General features: G+C 40.3%; 2 protein-coding genes across 6 annotated transcripts in view; one reads left to right on the forward strand and one right to left on the reverse strand.

Moving 5' to 3' along the window:
- The window catches only part of mrtfbb (myocardin related transcription factor Bb), an 87,595-nt gene extending 75,415 nt beyond the window's left edge, over positions 1 to 12,180 (reverse strand). For all 5 annotated transcript variants that reach the window (XM_037793507.1, XM_037793506.1, XM_037793504.1 and 2 more), the window contains exon 1: positions 12,083 to 12,180. The gene's annotated coding sequence lies outside the window, so the exon portion shown is untranslated. The remainder of the gene's footprint in view (positions 1 to 12,082) is intronic.
- A 5,901-nt stretch (positions 12,181 to 18,081) lies between these two features.
- igfals (insulin-like growth factor binding protein, acid labile subunit) lies at positions 18,082 to 20,357 on the forward strand. The gene is made up of 2 exons (XM_037793511.1): positions 18,082 to 18,156; positions 18,273 to 20,357. The coding sequence occupies exon 2, from the start codon at positions 18,278 to 18,280 to the stop codon at positions 20,009 to 20,011; it is 1,734 nt and encodes a 577-aa protein (XP_037649439.1). The 5' UTR covers positions 18,082 to 18,156; positions 18,273 to 18,277; the 3' UTR covers positions 20,012 to 20,357.
- Positions 20,358 to 20,948: the final 591 nt, after the last annotated feature.

The raw sequence follows: 20,948 nt of genomic DNA on the forward strand, positions 1-20,948 counted from the left end.
ATACATTTGGCTGATAGAGTCTAGTAAGCCAGCAGCAAAAAAAAAAGAAAAAGAAAGAAGACGCATCACAAAAACAGAAACTAATTTCTACAGAGGTAATTTGTCTGTAGCAATTTTGGTGCTTAATAAAATTTGTTATTGTTTTTTTTTTTTTTTCTTCCTTTTTAAATTCTGATTCGAGCTGTCTCTATTGGCTGCCCCCTCAACACCACAGCAGATGGTATCATAATAACATGGAAGAGCACTTGAGTGCTGCCAAAGGACCTCTTCTGTATAATATACTACAGTTTATGGGACTTTCTGTTTTAGTGAGCTCCATCTGTAAAAAGTGGTGTCATTATACTGTCTACATTAAAATTATTTTTAATAGCTCTGTGTTTTCTCCAGTCTTTATTTGCGCGAGCAACAGGACGCTGACTTTCGTTGACTTAACGGCCACAATCAATTTTCTGATTCTTACATAGAGCACCTTTAACAATATCAGGCTACAACCTCACATTCACATGCATTCAGTTCAAGCACAGGGAGCTACACACATTGATTTCCTCATTGAAGCTTTATACAGATGTACCACTGAGAGGCTTTTCTTGAAGTTGCTGGCGCTCCCGTGTGAATCGTTCAATAGATGCTTATCTGTCAAGGCCTGGATAAATATAGGAGCTGAATCGATTCAGCCAAGTGCTAATGCCTCGTGGAGTTGGTTCAACTCCATGGACAGGGAGGTTTGTCTCTCAAGGATAAGAGATTAAATAAAAGTAGAACAGCAGTAGAATAGCACAAAGGTGAATAAGTTAACCAATATATGTTTAGAACAATACAGATATTGACTGAAGGGCGTTTTTGAATCACTTTGCTTTTCACTTTACTTTTGCACTTGTTGGAGAATTCATTCCATGTCGGACTTGTTACTGCAGATTACTCCTGTTTACAGCCGTGCTTTCTATCAGAACTTCACTTTTAACAAGCCTCTGGGAGCACAGTCATTTTCTTGAAAACGCCAGGAGACATTCTTGTTAATTAGCAAATGATGTTTCCTACCACCAGGGTGGTTCCCTCTGGAAATTAAATTGGCACAATAACCTAATTCAGTCAGACAGAGGGGCACAGCCACAGTCCTGGTGTGTGAAAAATCATGATCCTACAGCAAGGACATACAAAAAAGCTGTGTGATTTTTCAAACATGAAATAATACAGGATTGTACTCTCCACATGAACAAACCGCCAATCCATGAGGGAGAAACAAATGCACTGGAGTAAAAAATTAAGTGTGCCACAGGTTTTAATTCAGAGAGTCTTCTGGGGGAGGACAACTTCATGGCAGCTCATGCTCATTGCCACCACATGCATTTATCACTTTCTTTGCATAAAGGTTCCTAAAATGTGTTGGGAAAGATTTCTTTCTGAGACTGACAAGAAGCACAAGAGTGTAACTTTACATAAGGACTTTGTCTATAACCCAAGGATCCTTAGGACCTCTCTTCACAATACAGCTATGGTTCCCCAGTGGCTTTCGCTCCCTGGCCCCAACATGGTTTATCTTCATTGTGGTGGACACATGAAAGATGAACGTTCTGCTTTATTCACTGAAGATCCAGTATGTATACATTTGGCATCTCATGGATTTATAAAGATAAACAGCAATCTACATACACCGATCAGCCATAACATTAAGGTCAATAACATTGACTATCTTGTTACAATGGCACCTGGCAGTGGGTGGGATATATTAGACAGCAAGTGAACATTTTGAACTTTGTGTTGGAAGCAGAAAAAATGGGCAAGCGTCAGGATGTGAGCGACTTTGACAAGGGCCAAATTGTGATGGCTAGACGACTGGGTCAGAGCATCTCCGGAACTGCAGCTCTTGTGGGATGCTCCCGGCCTGCAGTGGTCAGGACCTACCAAAAGTGGTCCAAGGAAGGAGAACCAGTGAACCGGCGACAGGGTCAGACCCGAGGCTCATTGATGCCCGTGGGGAGCGAAGGCTGGCCCTTGTAGTCCGATCCAAAAGAAGAGCTACTGGAGCTCAAACTGCTGAAAAAGTTAATGCTGGTTCCAATAGAAAGGTGTCAGAACACACAGTGCATCGCAGTTTGTTGCGTATGGGGCTGTGTAGCTGCAGACCGGTCAGGGTGTCCATGCTGTCCTAATGTTATGGCTGATCGGTGTAAATCCTCAAGATAAACCTAATTTAGACCTAATTCAAACAAGAGTTTAGGATGATAAAGGACCTGATCATACAGAGCACGTTTTAGCAGTCTGGGGCGGCTTTTTGTTAATTGATATCAGTGAGAGTTAAGTGTTTTGCGCTGCTTTTGCATGTTTTTCAGCTCTATGTGCCTCGCGTTTTTTGCAGGAGCGCGCTGAACGCCTCGAGCTGAAATGATTTAAACTCGGGGCGGAAAAGCGCCATTAGGGTTTTTTTTTTGTCATTGTGGTGACTTTTGTTGGATACCTGGAGCTATATGACTTTACCAACCGTAGTTACCATGATCTGAACATAAAACAGCAGGAGACAAATTAGTAGGGCTACACAATTAATCGAAAATTTATCTAAATTACAATATGGCCTATGGCAATTTTCAAATCGCAGGAGGCGCAATGTTTGTTAAAAGGTGAATTGTATGTCAAAATACCATTTTAAATGAAATATTGTGGTTACCGTTTTATAAAAATAACTTTTTTTAAAATCATATTTGCTCCATTTCTACCCACTGCAGCTTTAAGTACAGTAAATATCAGATACTTTAAGACTTTTACTCAAGTAATATTCTAATAGGTGACTTTAACTTCTACTAAAGTCATTTTCTGGTTAGATATCTGTACTTTCACTTAAGTGTGGTTTTCAGGTCTTCTTCAACCACTGGTTATCAAGTTATCAGCTCCTGTGTGCCATGAAGCCCTTTCAGACACATTAAGCAGTGAATTCCAGCATCCTAGAACCATTCTCCTTTCTCAGCAACGATCACACCAATGCTCATCAACACCACGCACACACACTAGACTGAGACTGCAACCCTCGTCTGCAACATCATATCCAGTAATTTTCAACCTTACCATCAATCTCACTACCAACAGGCTAATAGAACAGCTGACTCTGCTGGTTTGAAACAGACCCATTTAGAGGCTCATGGTGGATTCATTTGCAAACAAATGACTTAATTATATGCAATTACACCGTGAAATATGGATTGTGTACGACAAGTCATCTCTGCTAGAGCTACCAACAAGGATGCAATCCCGGAGGTGTAACAAATGTATAATATTATGCAATTAAATTACTTCAGTTGATTTAACTCCAGAATTGACAAGCAGTTTTACATTTCTTTCAAGCATTCACTCAAACAAACAAGTGTTTTTTCATGACTGCAATACAAATATGAGCCCAGTGCGGAGCTTTGAATGACAAGCTGTCTAGATTTCTTAATGCCTGACATGAAAAACTGGACTGTGTGACAGGATGCAGTTCATGCTACAGAGGCGTTCATCATAAACTGCTGCCTATTTACAAGACAAGTAATAACTTCCGCACTAAATTTGAGTTATTATCCGAGATAATGAGGGACGTATCAGCATCTTACTGGAAGTTGTGTAGCTTCAAGACACCTGCGAGTGCAGATATGATGCTTTTCAGTTAGATGTGCCTAGAAAGTATAACATATGTCACATTTTGATTTAGCATTTATCTGTGAGCTCAGATTCAGCTTCCACAGCTTCATGATTGAGTTATTTGGCACTTGATATGATTTCTCTTCTTCCTCTGTTGCTGTCTGAGAGTCGGCGAGAGATTAAGACAAAGAAAGGAGGTCTAATGTCTGTGTTTTCATGCACTCCCCCACTTGTAACTAGCAATAAAATGAGCAAATACTCTAATCTACAAACACTGTCTTATGCTGGTGTAGACTTTCTAATGAAAAAGGAGAAAAAAAATGAAATAATACAAAACTAAAATCTACAGGGAACTATGATCATTTTGAAAGCAGAGAAGACATCAATGGTCATAATTTCCACTGTACTGCAGTCAAGCGAGATTGTTAATAAGGGAGCAATTCCCTTCACACAAATAGACACCAGCAGGGCCAGAATAGGCTGTCAATGCTCCAAATTAATCCATTCTCCAAGCCAGTGCACAGTAACATAGCCCAGATCAGTGTGCCGCTACAAAAGCAAGCGAAGCAGCTCGGAGCAAAATCTGAGAGTTTCTGAAAGGAGGCACACAGAGATTAGGAATGAGCAGCTCCTCAGAGAGATGCCTCCGCAGCAGACAAAGACACTAGAAGTCTTTCCTCCTGCTCCAGGCAGGAAGAAAGGTCATGTTATTTTAGGATAGGAGCTGTTTTCTCGGGTTAAAAGTCTGCGATACTCTGATTACCCTCACAGAATCAACGCTGCAACACTCTCACTTTATAGAGTTTGCAACAACTTTGGGCTGACATATTTTTTTACCACATTAAGGGAGGACATCTCAGGTGAATAGGGTAAACAAAAAACACCATGAAAGTTCCCCAGTTGATTACTTACATTAAGACCATTCTTTTTTTGTATTACAAGTTTTCTTAAAATGTATTTTTAATAGGGCTGTCAAAGTTAACGTGATAATAATGTGTTAACTTAAATTTCGTTTTAACGCCACTAATTTCTATAACGTATTAATCAATCTTTCAGATGTTGTAGTGGGCTCAGTTTTAAAGCTAGAGTGAAGACACGGGCATCAATTGAAACTAAAAAACCCAGGAATTGCTACCAACCATGTCATATTAGCTTGTTGCGAAGGACGCTAAATAACGCTCCAAACTTAGGCTAAACTTTTGGCGTGGAAAAACTTTCATGGCCATTTTCAAAGTGGTCCCTTGACCTCTGACCTGAAGATATGTGAATGAAAATGGGTTCTATGGGTCCCATGCGTGCTCGCATATGCGCGCTCGCGTGTGGCTACGCTGTTCAGACAAGACTCCAACGCAAACTACACTGAAGCACCAGAACCGCAAAGTTATATCTAGTGAAGACTGTCTTGCAAAACAGGGTTGGCTGCGGTCGGAGGACGCGGGGGAGACCATAGCTTTGGTCTCCAGGGCCGGAGTCTCTGCTCCTCTGCTTGCCTGCCTTCACTCAGCTCGCTCCACCTCACGTGCATGCGCGCACACTACACACTGCGGTCGGGAGGCTGAAGCAGGAAAAGCCAACACTAGGATCAGCATTGATTCATGGAGAGACCTTCGTCTGGTCAGCTAACATTACTGCCAAGCAGCTGAAATATAGAGTGATATTGTGGTTTTAGCTGACGTGTATCGCCTCACTGTGTTGAGTGATGCTCCTTCATGTCTATTTAGAGCGAGCAAGCGTGAGCCCGACGCTGACTTTCATTGACTTAATGGCCACAGGTGTCGCTGTTAACAAGCAATTCTGATTCTTACAAACAGTCCCTTTAATACGACGTGTATTATTCAATCCAACCACCAATCTTTGGTCATTGTATTCCTTCAAAACTGAGATTTTGGTTTAACCTACACTATTTCGTGCTCCGTTTGTGAGGAGATCACACTGATGCCTCTCAAACAGAGATGACAGAAACAGAAAGAAATATTTGCGGCCCACAGGGAATTCTCTGCTCCGACTTCAAGGATGGTTTGAAGAAAAACAGCGCTGCCTAGGAGGAAGGAATCCTTAACAGAGTGTCTCTGTCTGTTTGTGTGCATGTTTTTGTTACGGAAAGACGAGACTAGCTTCAGTGTCAAAGTGCAAATATCATTTTCAAGTTTTTGTCTAAACAAATCATGTATCACATCAGAGCACATTATGCACTGATCTCCTGCCCCTCCCATCTCAACAGCATCGCTCTTTGCTTTGCCTTGCACACAGGTTAAAATGCAGTGGAGAGGTCAACACGACAGAGGCTGCTGGCTTTCTCAGCGGTGCTGCTACTTGTTTATAGCATTTGAACTAATGCCTCAAATGTATGTGGTGAGGTATATTTATGCTAAAAGATCACATGTAAGATTACAAGCTGAATGCTTTGCAAGAGAAACCATTTTCACAACGATTGGATATTTTGATGAGATGGTAAGGCCCCTATCTTACTTAGTAGTGACATTGCATTAGTGTTTCAAATCCTTATTAAACAGATCCGCCAGGCTGCAATTTTGCCAGGTGGGTCATGAGTCTATAGTGACCATTTTATTTCCCAAATCTCTTCTCCAATGTGGCTTTGGGTCGCACCATCACACATCAGCAGACGTGATTAAGTTTTCAATTAAATTGTCAGTACATCTAGCTAACATTATAACACAAGTGTCCATCAGTAAGTTCCTCAGAGGCTAGCTCAACAGCTGGAGCTTGTGAAAGACCTCAGATGACTCAGATACACTGTGAAGAGCAGCGCTCTTAGTTTGACCACAGTTAATGAAGAAGTGTCATGGAGAGGTTGAGTGATGGCAGAGAGCGAGCTGATGAAATGGAAAACCAGGTTTGGTTTAATAAAGCAAAGACATTTTCGAATAAGAACCTTTTGGGGCACGAGAAAATTGAAATGGATCCCAAATTATCCTAAAAATTGCCTGTTTTATTGTAGTTCATATGGTTTATTTTTCACTTGTGTCTTATTGCTACTTTCTGTTCTGTGCAAACTTTTGGTTTCATCATTATCAGTACAAACTGACAGATGCAGATTCCTGGATGGACTAAAAGAATAGTCATATAATGCATTAATTAATTCTCCCTTCATTATCTTGCCGGTGTCTTTTTCCTATTCATTGAATGATGACAGTCATTAAAGTTACAGACATGGCTTGTAATTTCTCCGTCTCTTTGTCCTTTCAGACTGGCTACACCTCTTTATCTCATTTCTTTCTTTCACATCCATTCTATGAGTGGCCTCTCACCTTTGCTTTGCCAGCCTCTCAAAAGCCCTCTGAGAACAGGTTTAGTCACAAAGTCACACCAGACACTGACCAGTACAAAGACTCCAAAAAGGCATTCATGAAACCTGCCGATCCAAATCCACTAATCAATCTAGCTAACTCATATTGAGTTACGCTCAGGGTGTCGAAACCTTAACTATTATGGCCGGTTATTTTAAGATTAAAATGATATTTGTCCAACTGACTATATTAAAATTAAAGCAGTTCTTATTGTGAATGCTAGGTGTGACTATCACAATATGGACACACTGCTTTTTCTTTGCCAGTCACAGACACTTGACATGGCAGCATTATCAAGAAAGCAAAAAAACAGATAGTGAATACAGGAAATATCATGCAGACACAAAGGAGAAATTACAACTTAGTTCGAGGGGAAGTGTGTGTTTGAAAATCAAATCGCTGTGATAAAGGAATATAACGACATTTGGAAACAAAACACAAGTCCTTCAAGGGGAAAGTAAGATTTTTTTTTTGGGTTAATCACACTCAGTAAAATACAACAAAGGCTAACTCCGAGGTGGCTCAACTTATAGCCCAGTGTGGAAAACCTTTTGCAGAGGGTGACATTATAAAAGGAGTGTCTCACTAAAGTAGTCACTGTAATCTGCCCAGACAAGCAGCAAGTATTTAACAATGTCAGTCTTGCAAGGAACACAGTTGCACGACGAATCACAGATCTGAAGGATCAAATTTCAGGCAAAGCATGTGCACTGACTTATTTTCTTTTCAGCTGTGTGTGATGAAAGCATCGACACTGGTGAGTGAAGTTAAGTAGTGATAAAATCATCCACTACTTACAACAGATTACTACAGATTCTAGTTTTCAGCACAAAATGCTTCACACTCACTCATTAAGATAGTCTCAGTCTTCAGAGCATATCTATGATTGAGGGATTGCCTCCAGACGACTATCAACATGGCGATGGTTGAGCCGGTGGCTAGCAGCTAGTGGTGCTAACAGCACAAACAGTGCCAATGAGGGCAACAGTGCTGACAGAGCTAACAGTGTTAGCTGGGGGAACCAGAGGATGGGTGTTACCCTTCACGACAACGTCGTGGGTCGGTACGGCGTTAGCTATAACCGCCGTATGAGAGCAGTGTAGAGTGTCGGCAATTAGCCACACAAACGGGGAGTAATGCACGTGTGGCCAGACCGGCTACATAAACACAGCACAAAGAAGCTCGGATTACAACACACAGAGAGGGAGAGCGATTTCATCCTCTGCTCAGGTAGACATTACTCCTCTATAACTTTACATAGCAAATAGTTGTTTGATGCAACATTAATGCTCTTAAATTTCTAAGTTTGGACACCCCTGATTTACAAATTTAGGACACACCTATGACACACCAAGGGTTAATGTATTTTAAAATACAATTCAATAATTTCTGGTAAGACTGCTCAGTAAATACATAGTCTGCATCATTAGGTTAATATTATGTAATATGTTCTAGTTGAAAGAGAAGAATCTTTTAATCTGTTACTACAACATTTCTGGCATCAAAACTGTTGAATCTCTTTCTAAGTGATAAAACCCGACACAAGCTTGTTACTGCATGCGACTAAAATATGTAGAGAAAACAATATCCCTGCACTCACAGAGAGAAGCCAGTTTCAGTAAAGCACTCTCAGTCAGGAGGGCAACATAACTGTGAAGATTACAGCCCAAATAAAAATGAGATGGGGTAAAGCAGCCTTAAATTTCTCCAGAGGAATACCATCACAGTTGGCAGTATTCAAACAGCAAAAATAGGACCCATGTTGTCAGCCAAAATGAGCTCTTCTGCAGTGAAACTACTGTTGGACTAGTTAATAATTCATTTATCCATCGTCTATGGTGAATTCTGATTGGGGAGCGACCCGATCTGAGGAAAAGTAAATCTGACAAAGTGCGTTGTTAAGGCACTTCTAACAATGTGAACATCCTCCTTCAGCTTTCAGAAGCTTTTTAAAGCTTTCATTCACTCACTATAAGACTCGTAAAACTGTCTTTGTTTGGGAAGCTGTAGTAGAAACATCTGTGGCTTTGTTCAGCTGCTGAGGCTCAGTTATGAAAGATTGAAATAATGCTGAAAGGGGGAGGACAATCTTACTGAATACAATGGCCTGTGTTGTGGTTTGTGAAGTCTCTTCATAAGTTATGAGAAAAAAGTTCAATACCAAACAAGGAGTCTAGGACTTTAGAATAAAACCTTGTCAAAGTGATATCTGTGTGCTATAATTCCAGTCTAAGAAAAGGAACTATCAAAATGATTCCCCTCATCCCAAAGGCACAACGTTATTTTCTATTATTGACCTACAGTTCTATTCACATTTATTCACTCTACTGCCCTAAATGTGGAGCAGGAGCCCTGGGCTACAGGTTGATAACACTCAAAACCACTTTCATCACCTTGCAGTGACACACATTTCTTACCTGCAAATGGGTCATTTTAGAATAAAGCCTTTTGAGGAATTGGATTTTAACGACCTGCAACAAGAACTAAGTCATTTGCATGATGTTTAACAGGCTCTCTGTGCTTTATGAGTAGGATTTGCATGTTAAACTTAAATGATTCCTCTGCAGACATAAAAGAGGATCAATAGCTTTCAATGGGCTACAGAAAAACATGCTGCTCAAACGTGTGAAAACTTGATTGAAAGGTACTTTGTGCCGGCTGCTGCCCTTGATAGTCAGTGTCCTTCTCTATCACAAAAAACAGTTTGAAATGAAATGGATGAAATGGAGGGGGGCAGAAATGACCTGGATAAAGTTAGGCAAGAAACTGACATGGAGTGGCAATGTGTATGTGTGATGAATGCACTTATTCTTCACCAAAGAAATGTGGTTAACAACTACTGTTTACAACACAACGCACAAAATTAGTAAAATTATTTTACTATCTGCATATGGACCTCAAGATCAAAACTTTTGCAAGTGGAAATATAAAACCAGTCACCCTTGAAGTAACTAAGTATTTATAAGCTTTATTCATAAATTATGAGCATGATAAAGTTGTTTGTTATGGTATGACATTATTAATGCATTAGACTGAAGATAACTGCTGCTCTGCCGAAAGTATGCTGTCTCTGTTTAGCATGCAAGCATGATCATTATAATTTGGCTAGCCGTAAGTGCAAGCCTAGCACAACTATATGGGCCGTACAGTATCTGAGCATTTGAGGGAGAGAAAATAACTGTGTGCATGTGAACATCTAATATCAGCTTTTTCCTGCTCCAAACTATCGTTATTATATCGGCCTTTAAAAGTCCACTATCGGTCGATCTCTAATATCAACGTCTTTGCAGTAACTAGTATCGCCAAAGAGAGGCAACATGATACATCTTTTCAAAACCATGCTCCCACTAGAAGGATTTCCCAGCCCAGAGTGAATTATAAAAACTAAAATCTCAGCTAGTTGCAGAACAGTCCATTTTTGTAGCAGATGAATAAAGACATGTTTTCAATGCTGCCCACTCACTGTTTGGGGATTGCAAGAAACAGACTGAAATCCTGGCTACTGTCAAGGATACTCAGTTATTCAGAAAACAAGTGACACAGAAATGCAAAGTAATGTCAGAATATCTGAAGGATAATGCCACGTGTGTTTCTTACTCCAGTTTGATGAGTCCACTAGATGTGGCTCGGTTTTTTTTTTTTTACTTTTCATATTTTTTTTCCAGTGGTTATGTTTTTCCATCAGAATGTATGAGGACATGAATACAAAAGAGACACAGCTAACACTTTTTCCATTGAAAAGGGATAAAGAAAACTATCAGGGTTTTTTTGAAGGTTGTCAAAAAGAAGATTAAGCTCAAGTCTGACAAGAAGTCTTGAAAGGCAGCTATTGCACTCTCATTTGGAGAACTGATGTGGAGCGCAAAAAACATGCTGCTCCATGCTCATGTGCAGTAGCCGAGTAAAGGCTCAGTTTCGGTGCAATTTAGGGAGCGATTTCCTGATATCAAAGAGTGTCTCAAGATTTCTACACAAACAGAATATGCAGAGCTAGAAGACAAGCAGACGCTCCTGGATTCAGTGTTCATTACACCAATCTCGGAACCCAACAACATCAGGGCCAAGACTTCCTTTTCCGTGCGGTGCTCATTGTTTACAGTCTGACCGGATTGTTTCACAAGTAGCCAGTTTACAAGCTACAGGCTCATGCTTACAGGCTCATGCGTTCTGCATCTTTTGCTTTCCATACGGACTGTTTTACCTGCATTCAACCAAAGCCTGCTTGAACGTGATTGGTAAATATTACTTACTACTACTACAACAAACGGAAACCAGAACGCTTCCAATACCAAAATCTCAAAAGTCCCGTTGCCTACAGGTTCTACATGTTAACGCAGAATCTGTTTATAGAGATTAATTATGGAATTCAATGGAATATAGACAAGATCATTTCTGTGGCTGAGTGCAACCCGAGCTGCAACTGCTGTCAACTAAGCTGCAACACCAGGATTTGCTCTATTTTCAAACCATGCATTCAAAACTTCAGCATCACGGCAAAGAAGCAGAGGAGCTTGACACCTCACATTACACAATGCAAATTCATAATATGTCATCAGACTTTGACAGAAGCTTTACTGACTTTGCCTCAGCTGAGCCTGCTATGTATATGCATTTCCTGTTTGGCTCAGATACATGAAGATGAGGATGACACTTCCTCCAAAATTGGATCACTCTTTCACCTGGACACAGCTGCACAGGAAAATGAAATACGTACCTTTCAAAATGACATTCAGATGAAGTTCTGAAAGGAATGGTGAGCTCTATACACAGTACTATTAAAAAGCATCTCAACATAAGAATGTAGCCTTGTACTTGTCAGCCCTTTTTTGGGCCAACCTACCATTGAAGGTCTGCATTTTCTCACATGAAGGTTAAAACAAACAAAAACAAAAAAGTACACGTCAAGAGCAGAATAAATAAACCACTAATTGTGTCCTTCAGTTGAAATGGTTGTCATGCTAAAGTCATGTGACATTAATAAATGAATGACAGACCTAAAAGAGGCAATGTGTTTTCTGAGTTTCTCCTGGGATTCATCAGCTGCTTTTCTTTCTTCCTCTGAATGGAATCCAGGTCTCCTCCTCGATTCAAAGCCTGGCAGCTAAGTCAGACGGACTTTGGTGTTTTGTTTGTTTGTTTGTTTGAGTGCATGAAGTGGCTCTCACCTGTCCTCTTCCAGGCCTCAGAAGCTGATATCGTCTGGTCTGGCTCAAGGGTATTCAGCAAAGTCAAAACTTTCATCCATGTTAGTGAATCCGCTGGGAACACCTTCACAAGACAGGAGGATAGAGAGAAAAAATTAAAGTGTTTCCATGGAAGTTGAATTAAAGGAAAAAGGTTTTCCTTTGACAGTCAACAAAATGTGTTCACTATTCGCTTGTGTAATGGAAAAACCGCTCACAAGGCTCTCATATATATATATATATATATATATATATATATATATATAGATAGTAGGGCTGTCAAAGTTAACGCGTTATAGCAATCAATCTTTTGGAGGTTGTAGCGGGCTCAGTTTTAAAATAAGAGTGAATACTGGCATCATATAAAACTAGAACAACCTAAGGAATACATTGGTACCAACCATGTCATACTAGCTTGTCACGAAGGAGGTTAAATAACGCTCCAAACTTGCGTTAAATTTTGGCAAGGGAAAACTGACATGGCCATTTTCAGAGGGGTCCCTTGACCTCTGACCTCAAGATATGTGAATGAAAATGGGTTCTCTGGGTACCCACGAGTCTCCCCTTTACAGACATGCCCACTTTATGATAATCACATGCAGTTTGGGGCAAGTGATAGTCAAGTCAGCACACTGACACACTGACAGCTGTTGTTGCCTGTTGGGTTAACAAGCATATTTTCCCACTCCCAAGTTGCTAAGAGTATCAAATACCTGACAAATCTCCCTTTAAGGATACATCTTGAACAGATAAAAAATGTGTGATTATTTTGTGATTAATCGTGATTAACTAGGGACAATATATTATAATCGATTGACAACCCTAAAATATATATTTATCCTACAAAAAGGCTGAATCTTTTTCAATTATCCAATGGTAACTATGCACATAAAAAGGTCAGCCTCCAAAGGATGCAACACTGCAAACATACACTTCAGAATAAAAGTACACAACCAAAATGTTACATTAACACTAAAAACTACCACACAACAGTCACAAAATACTATCTTAGAAATAGTTAAGATTTAAGAAAATATTAAAACTGCTATAAAGTGCAAAAACTACAAAGTTCCCTTTTTATTAAATAACTATAAAGACAGCTAAGACCCTCGTTCATCCCTCTCTAGGATGCAAGCTCCAAAGATTGTAAATCCAGAAAGCCTCTTTCCCTTTTCCTAATGTCAGGAAACAGACAAAATTGATTTTTAAATTCTCAAAGACACAGTCCTTGATGTAAATGAAAGCAAATGTAAATACAAAGCATCATCACATACACTAAACTGAACATTATGAAATTATGAGCATCATGTTTACTGTATCTTTCAGAAGTATTTTTCAAATTGTAAACCATAGATTGTCATGTTTCGGTATAAAGTATCAACCAGGATCCGGCCTCATGTGGTTCACACATCTAACGGACATTCAAAAGGCCTAATTGGGTCATCAGCTGCAATGATTTACTCTGGTCACAATGATCACAATCAATTAAGAAACAGTGGCTGAGTTCCGGCACTTTCCAGTTGTCGAGACAAAGCCGATGGATTCTCTCTCCCGCTGGAAAGCAGCGAGTTGACTGTGAGCTCCGAGTGTTATTAATAGCCACTGCAGGGGTGTCGAGGGTCTTTGGCTGTCAAAGGGCTGAGGTAGCAGCAGGGATCAGAGCAGCGCCGAACCACCATCACCTCGATGGGTGAAAGGCCACTGAACAACCCTGGAAAGTGGTCTTTCTCAACCAAGACATGTTTTTCTTTGTTCATTTTTCAATAACTGTGAAGGTGAAACAGTCCAACAATCTGCCAGTGGATGGCAGTGTTGACTGAGCCTGCTGTCATTCAATACAAAGTAAAGTTGGTGTATGTGTGACGATAAAATATTCAAATTTAGCCCGTTCAACATACCTTACTTCACGTGGTTGGGGAGGCTGAATTGTTCTCACTTTAAGCCTGTAGGGACAAAGAAAACAGTTCAATTAAGCCTCTCGACTTGGTTAATAGCTGATAATAAGAGCTCCATCCTTTAATAGGGCCCACACATCGCACTAAGAGAGGGTTATGGTTAAAGCAACAGTGCAGGGAAAAGAAAGTAATTCCTTTGGCTGTCCCTATGCACCACTATGCAAAATGTGCAACAGATGAGACCCAACAGGAGGGTCCGACATTATCATATCCAGAGCCCCACTGCACCAGCCCAGGAGGAGTAACCTGTTGCTTTATGGTTTTGTCCATTATAGACCGAGTTCATCCCGAGGTTCAGTTTACTGCATTCAGCTGCTGCTTTTATTTTCTTATGTGAGGGTCACTTGGGATTGTACTATGGTGTTTGGCTGTCTTTGTTTTACACAAATACAGTAGGTGATACCTCAGTAGAGATTTTTAGTACTGGTTAATCTCACAGTGTTTAATGTCTGTCAAGGCTAACTGGGAAAGTCGTACGGTTTCAAAGTAGAATCAGCTCTGACCGTAAATTGTGTGCAAATACTTGGATAGCAGCCTAGACAAAAACTCAAAACAAACAAAAAAGAGATAATGTCTGAGTCATATATTAGAGGGAACATATCATGAAAAACTCCCTTTTTCAGTGCATGTGCTCATACATGTGATCAACGAATGGTCATTCAGCAGGTAAAAAGGTTTGAGTGGGGTATAATCGGTTAGATATCATCCTCATGAATGAAATAAAACCATTCTGAGTCAGAACAAAACTTTCAGTCACAAGGTAGGAGCTGCAATCAATTTTTGGCAGCTGAAAACTGTATTTTATGGTTTGTAATGTTCCTTTTAAAAGAATTTCAGGGGGTAAAAAGGACTGAGTGGGCAATAAGCTGTCAGATATAATCCTCATGAATGAAATCAAACCATTTTGAGACAGAAAAAAACGTTCAGTCACAAGGTAGGAGCTGCAATCAGTTTTTGGCAGGTGAAAACTGTGTTTTATGGGTTGTAATGGTTCTTTAAAGAAATTTCAGCGTGTAAAAAGTTTGAGCCAGTGTTTGGTTTGACCGTTCTGGGTTACTGTAGAAACATGGCAGCTTCAATTAAACCTGTCTGTCAATACAAAAGAGATCCACTGAGTGACTTAAAGAGACCTAACAGCAGCAACTGAATTAATCTGGAGACCCGTTATGTTCAGTTTATGTTTTAATGGATCCTAAAAGTTTGTACTGGGCTTCCTTGGCATTTCATGTCAAGAGTTCTGACATTTATTTGCAGAGCAGTAGAGCAAAGGAGACGGTATGATGGGCTTCTACACTGATCAGCATGCATCCATCAAATCTAGATTGACATCATGCCTTTCAGGCCTGTTCTCCACTGCTGAGGAAGCATAACATTTATACAGAATTATTGGGGAAATTATCCTTCGGGAAGCGAGGCACAGGCACAGTGGCAGGCTCTACTGCTCACTATTAACACTCTTCTCCTCCACTCAGGAAGCCCACAGCAACTGACAAACCTGGAAACCTTTGCGTCTGATTGAGTGCTGGGGAATGAGCCAATTAGAGGTGTTTGTCAGGGGAGCAACAATCCTGAAACAACTCACTATGGCAGTCATTCGCTGTGGCAATTGGTTGACTGAGGCAGCAGTAAAAACGGTAGTGTTTTATTTCCCTGTTCGTAAAATGACTTTATTTCTCATTCTATGAAGCAAAAACAGCAAACTCACTTTCAATCGTTGATATACTGCGGCTTACAGTATGCCTCGTCTAAAAACATCAAGAAATATGAGAGCAACAGCTCACAGTATTGAATTTTACAACGGATTCCAATGCGGCTCAGCCAATCATAATCAAGGAGTGGAATTATCTGTTTTATAATTAGCATTAAATAACCATCCTTTAAAAGGCTAAGAGAGCCCTTTACAGACGGACATACCAAGCTGTTGGTCCGAGATGTGACAACAGACCAGCAGTGCTCTCTACTGGCAAGAGAAATACAAATTAGAATTCACCTCCATTTCCCCAGAATATATTACAACTTTCTCCAGTGAAATGAGGATCGATTCGGTGGTAGGACATGTAACGCATATTAAAAAAAAGGTTTCAGTGAGGACACACAAGTCCTTTCACATGACACATTTCACATACCTTTAAAAATAATTATGACATGTAGTTCTTTTTGGTATGTAATTGTATTTTATCACAAAATATTCTGCTACTGGAATACAGACGATACTTCGAATCACCGTGTGTACTGTCTAAAAGTGTGCCACATTTATTATTCAATATAAATCTGTCAATTAAACATGATTTACACATGATTTAAACTTAAAACGCCAATGGAATCCAGGCATACATCTCAATTAGTCTGTGTAGGATTACTTAAAGGAGCAGTGTGTAGGATCCGGCTGTATCTAGTGGTGAGGTTGCGGATTGCAACCAACTGAAGCCTCTCTCACGTGCCAAGCGTGTAAAAGAGCTACGTTGGCCTCAAAAACAACCCTCACTAGAGCCATTTGTTGTTAGAGTAGCGTAGGTCATTTGGAGCAGAGGTGGGAAATGAGTGGTGAAGCAAGAGAGAGAGAGCAGCGGCGATAGTTACATTATCGACTCCGGCCCAAGCAGAGAAAGGTTACAGAGTTTGGTTTGTCCGTTCTGGGCTACTGTAGAAACATGGCGGTGCAAAATGGCAGACTCCGTGGAGAGGACCCGCTCCCTATGTAGATATAAACGGCTCGTTCTAAGGTAACAAAAACACAAAAATTCGTATTTTCAGGTGATTATACACTAAGGAAAACATACTTATTAATATTATATTCCATTTCTGCCAATAGATCCCCCTAAATGTTACACACCGGTCCTTTAAATAAAAATAACTATTATCACTCCAATATAAAATAAAATAATTAGAAAGATAATGCATTTGCCACTAAATCTACTGAGTGTAATCTTAGCCAACTACAGGAGGTACAGTTACACCACATACCCTGCCTACCTGATAATGTTTTGCCTACTTATTCACTGCAGAAGAGGACCAGATTTGAGTGACAGAGATTACAAAACTTAGAGGATATATTCAACATGATAATTTGTCTTATGAATCCAGTGTTTGCCAGTGAGTCAATAGAATTCATGTGCAAGCACACAGTGTTATCTGGATTTGGTTGTCCTTTAGAGCATGACCAGTTCATGGTTATCTAAAAGAACTCAGATACCAAGAAAAATAGTAAACAGAAAGTTAGTCATTACAATCATAGATGTGATTAGGAAATGGACTTCTGGAACTGACCTCATCCTGCATTGTCAAATAAGTGAATGAAACTGAAATGGCACTGGCATTAAGTTTTTTTATGAACATACAGTCGGTTTTAATCAAATATAACAAGGAGGTATGGCAAGGGAGATGGTTAATTGATATTTAATATGAGGCATACAGTACACGTAGCATAGTATACATGTATACATGTACACAAGTTTTAGCTAAGAAGTGAAATACACTATCTCCTCATATTACCCCTTGTCAAATGAACCTGTTAAAAGAAAAAATTGAGTCAAAGGTCTAGTGCGCTGGGTCCATCTTATCATATCTGTGTATCAGTTAAAATCCACAGCATGCGCACTCAGTGGCAGGACCTTGACTTTAGTAAATACCAAAGGCCACTTACTGTACACTGAATCCCTATTAGGTTGACAATACAGTAAGTGTAAGAATAATTAAGGTACATGTACATATAATTAATTAGAATCTTAATTAAGTATGGTTAACAGCTTAGTGAGGCAATGGAGGGTATATTCTCATTTTAAAAGACTTTATAACAGTATAATCATTAAGGACAAGAGATTATTGCATTGAAATTATCAAAGTTGACATTGATGGAAAACAAAATATGAGCCTCTGAGAAAAAAGGTCTGTAGGCCCTACATGAAAAATTACAAAATTCAACACAAGTCTAATGGACAGGAATGGGTTAATTGTACATATTCAGTGCAGCTGACTTTTTTAAAAAAAGGCTTTGGGGGCTTGGCATACTTTCCATTCAGCATACAAACAATTGCACAAGGTTCAGTCATTCAGTGTTTCACAGCCTGTCCGACCTTAAATCAAGACCCCTCATATTGGAAGGTAAGCAATACAATGTAGGCCTAACAGCATCAAAACATTTCAATGTTAAAATGTCTTGAGTTCTGTAGTGTAATTTACTGAGTATTTATATTTTAATGTTCATATTCTATCCACAGCTGGTATGCAAACCATTGTGCTGTTGGTGTTGTGGATACTGGGAACATCCCTGGTGTTGCCAGACCCCGACACAGCTGGAGAGAAAGTCGCCGAAGAGCCTATTCCATGTTCTAAGGAATGCACCTGTCTTCATGATGACTACAGCTTGGAGCTCAACATGTACTGCAGTGCTCGTAACCTCACACAAGTCCCATCCGACATGCCCATCTCCACTCACTCCCTCTGGCTGGATGGCAACCTGTTCACCTCCCTCCCAGCATCGTCTTTTAAGGATCTTTCTATCCTGGACTTTTTGAATCTGCAGAGTGGCGAGCTGGTGACACTTGACCCTCAGGCTTTCAAAGGACTCGGGTCGCTAGCACACATTCACCTTGAGCGAAATCGCCTCCGGGTGTTACCAGGTACAATCTTCCAGAATACACCTAACCTTGCTTCACTTAGTCTGCATAACAACCAACTTGCTCGTATTGAGGAAAGACTGTTTGTAGGACTCACAAATATGTGGCTTCTCAACCTAGGGTGGAACTCATTAGCAGTTTTACCTGAGACAGTTTTCCACGACCTGCAAGGTCTACGGGAGCTCATTCTCGCAGGCAACAGGCTCGCTTACTTGCAGCCACAGCTTTTCACAAACCTTGTTGAGCTTAAAGAGTTGGATCTGACTGGAAATCACCTCAAGGTCATCAAAGCTAATGTGTTTGTTAAACTCACTAAACTGCAAAAGCTTTACCTGGCCCAGAATCAGATTGTGACAGTGGTACCCAGAGCCTTTGTAGGCATGAAGTCATTGAGATGGATGGATCTCACAAACAACAAACTGACGTCTCTCCATGACGACACTTTCTTGGGCCTGCACAGTCTTCATGTACTGCGTCTTTCCAACAACTCAATCACTGGAATTAGGCCCAGGACTTTCCGGGATCTGCAGTACTTAGAAGAGCTACGACTGAGCTACAACAAGATCCGAGCCCTGGGGGAAAGGATCTTTGAAGGGCTCGGTCATCTGGAGGTCCTAGAGCTAGAGCACAACCAAGTCCAGGAGGCACAAGTGGGTAGTTTTACTGGGCTCTCTCATGTGGCTGTCATCAACCTGTCTGGAAGCTGCTTCAACAGTCTGCCAGACCAAATGTTCAAAGGTCTGCCAAAGCTTCACAGCCTTCACCTGGACAGAGGTTGCCTAGCAAGAGTCACAACCCAAGCTTTCATTGGACTCTCTGGTTTACGAAGGCTTTTCTTGCAGCACAACAACATTTCTGTGGTGGAACGCCAGAGCTTTGTGGACCTGGTGGGCCTATTGGGACTGGACTTGAGTTTCAACAAGTTGGAGGTTCTCACAACTCATACATTCTCCGGCCTGAAGAATTTGGAGTACTTGCTGTTGTCCAACAACGAATGTCGACAATTTTTACAGAATGGCACAACGCAGCTACTCCCAAAGCTACGCTATCTGGACCTGAGAGCTAATACCTTGAACAGCATGGTCCCTGATTTTCCCGAGAGTATGGAAAAACTTTTGCTCTCTGGGAACCGGTGGAAATGTGATTGCAGTGCCCTCCCACTCAGAAATTACAGCTTGAGGAATCCGTTGGTGATACCTCGGCAAGTGGAGACCCACGCAGAGGGGGAAGAGCCTGACACAACTATCACCATATACAACAACATTACTTGCATCAGCCCACCACGTCTAGCTGGTCAGGACCTGCGGGATATTGACAATGAACTCTTCCAAAGCTGCTAGACAAACACACACAGATCTGTTTAGGGAAATGGTTGGTGTTATCTGTAATACGTGCAACAATGTAGATTCATTCAGTTTCTGATTTCAAGATTTTAATTGTAATACCAATGCATGATTCAGGTTCTTGTTCCACATTTGCTCTTTACAGATAAATGGTTGTCATCTGTAGCCTTTAGATGAAATGGTTCAACAATATTTTAGTGATGCTATACGGGCAGCAATTAATGATTATTTTCATTGTCGATTAATCTGTCTATTATTTTCTCGATTAATCAATTAGTTGTTTGGTCTATAAAATGTCAGAAAAGGTGAAAAATATCGAACACTGTTTCCCAAAGCCCAAGATGACGTCCTCAAATGTCTTGTTTTGTCCTCAATTCAAAGATATTCAGTTTACTGTCCTTGAGGAGTAAAGAAACCAGAAAATATTCACATTTAAGAAGCTGGGATGAGACAATTTTTACTTTTTTTTTCTTAAAAAAATTACTCAAACTGATTAATCAGTTATCCAAATAGTTGGTGATTAATTTAATAGTTGACAACTAATCGATTAATTGTTGCAGCTCTAGATGCTATGAACTTTTTTCAATGAAAAGACAAATCAAAAATGTCTTTTGCTTCAACTAAATGCAACTACAGGTGGTAAATTGTCACCCCTCTGCAGAAAAGGGAGACTTTGATGGAATTTTCACTTCAATCCACTTCAAATGCTTTGAGATAACTTAGTTTATATTGATATTGGGGAGTAAGATGGACTATATAGACCTGAGTTGCTCCACTTTGGGATCGGGTTACCAGGTGGGATTGCTTGACATGTTAAAATATTTTAATCTTAGACCTCCCTTCATACCAATGAACATGCCTTGGTCATAAACATTTTTTGGGACAATAAAAATTGGGATAGTGGGGCGAGAACTGATGAAAAACCATGGCCCAA

Source organism: Sebastes umbrosus, chromosome 14 (assembly GCF_015220745.1).
Source record: "Sebastes umbrosus isolate fSebUmb1 chromosome 14, fSebUmb1.pri, whole genome shotgun sequence".
Taxonomy (NCBI): domain Eukaryota; kingdom Metazoa; phylum Chordata; class Actinopteri; order Perciformes; family Sebastidae; genus Sebastes; species Sebastes umbrosus.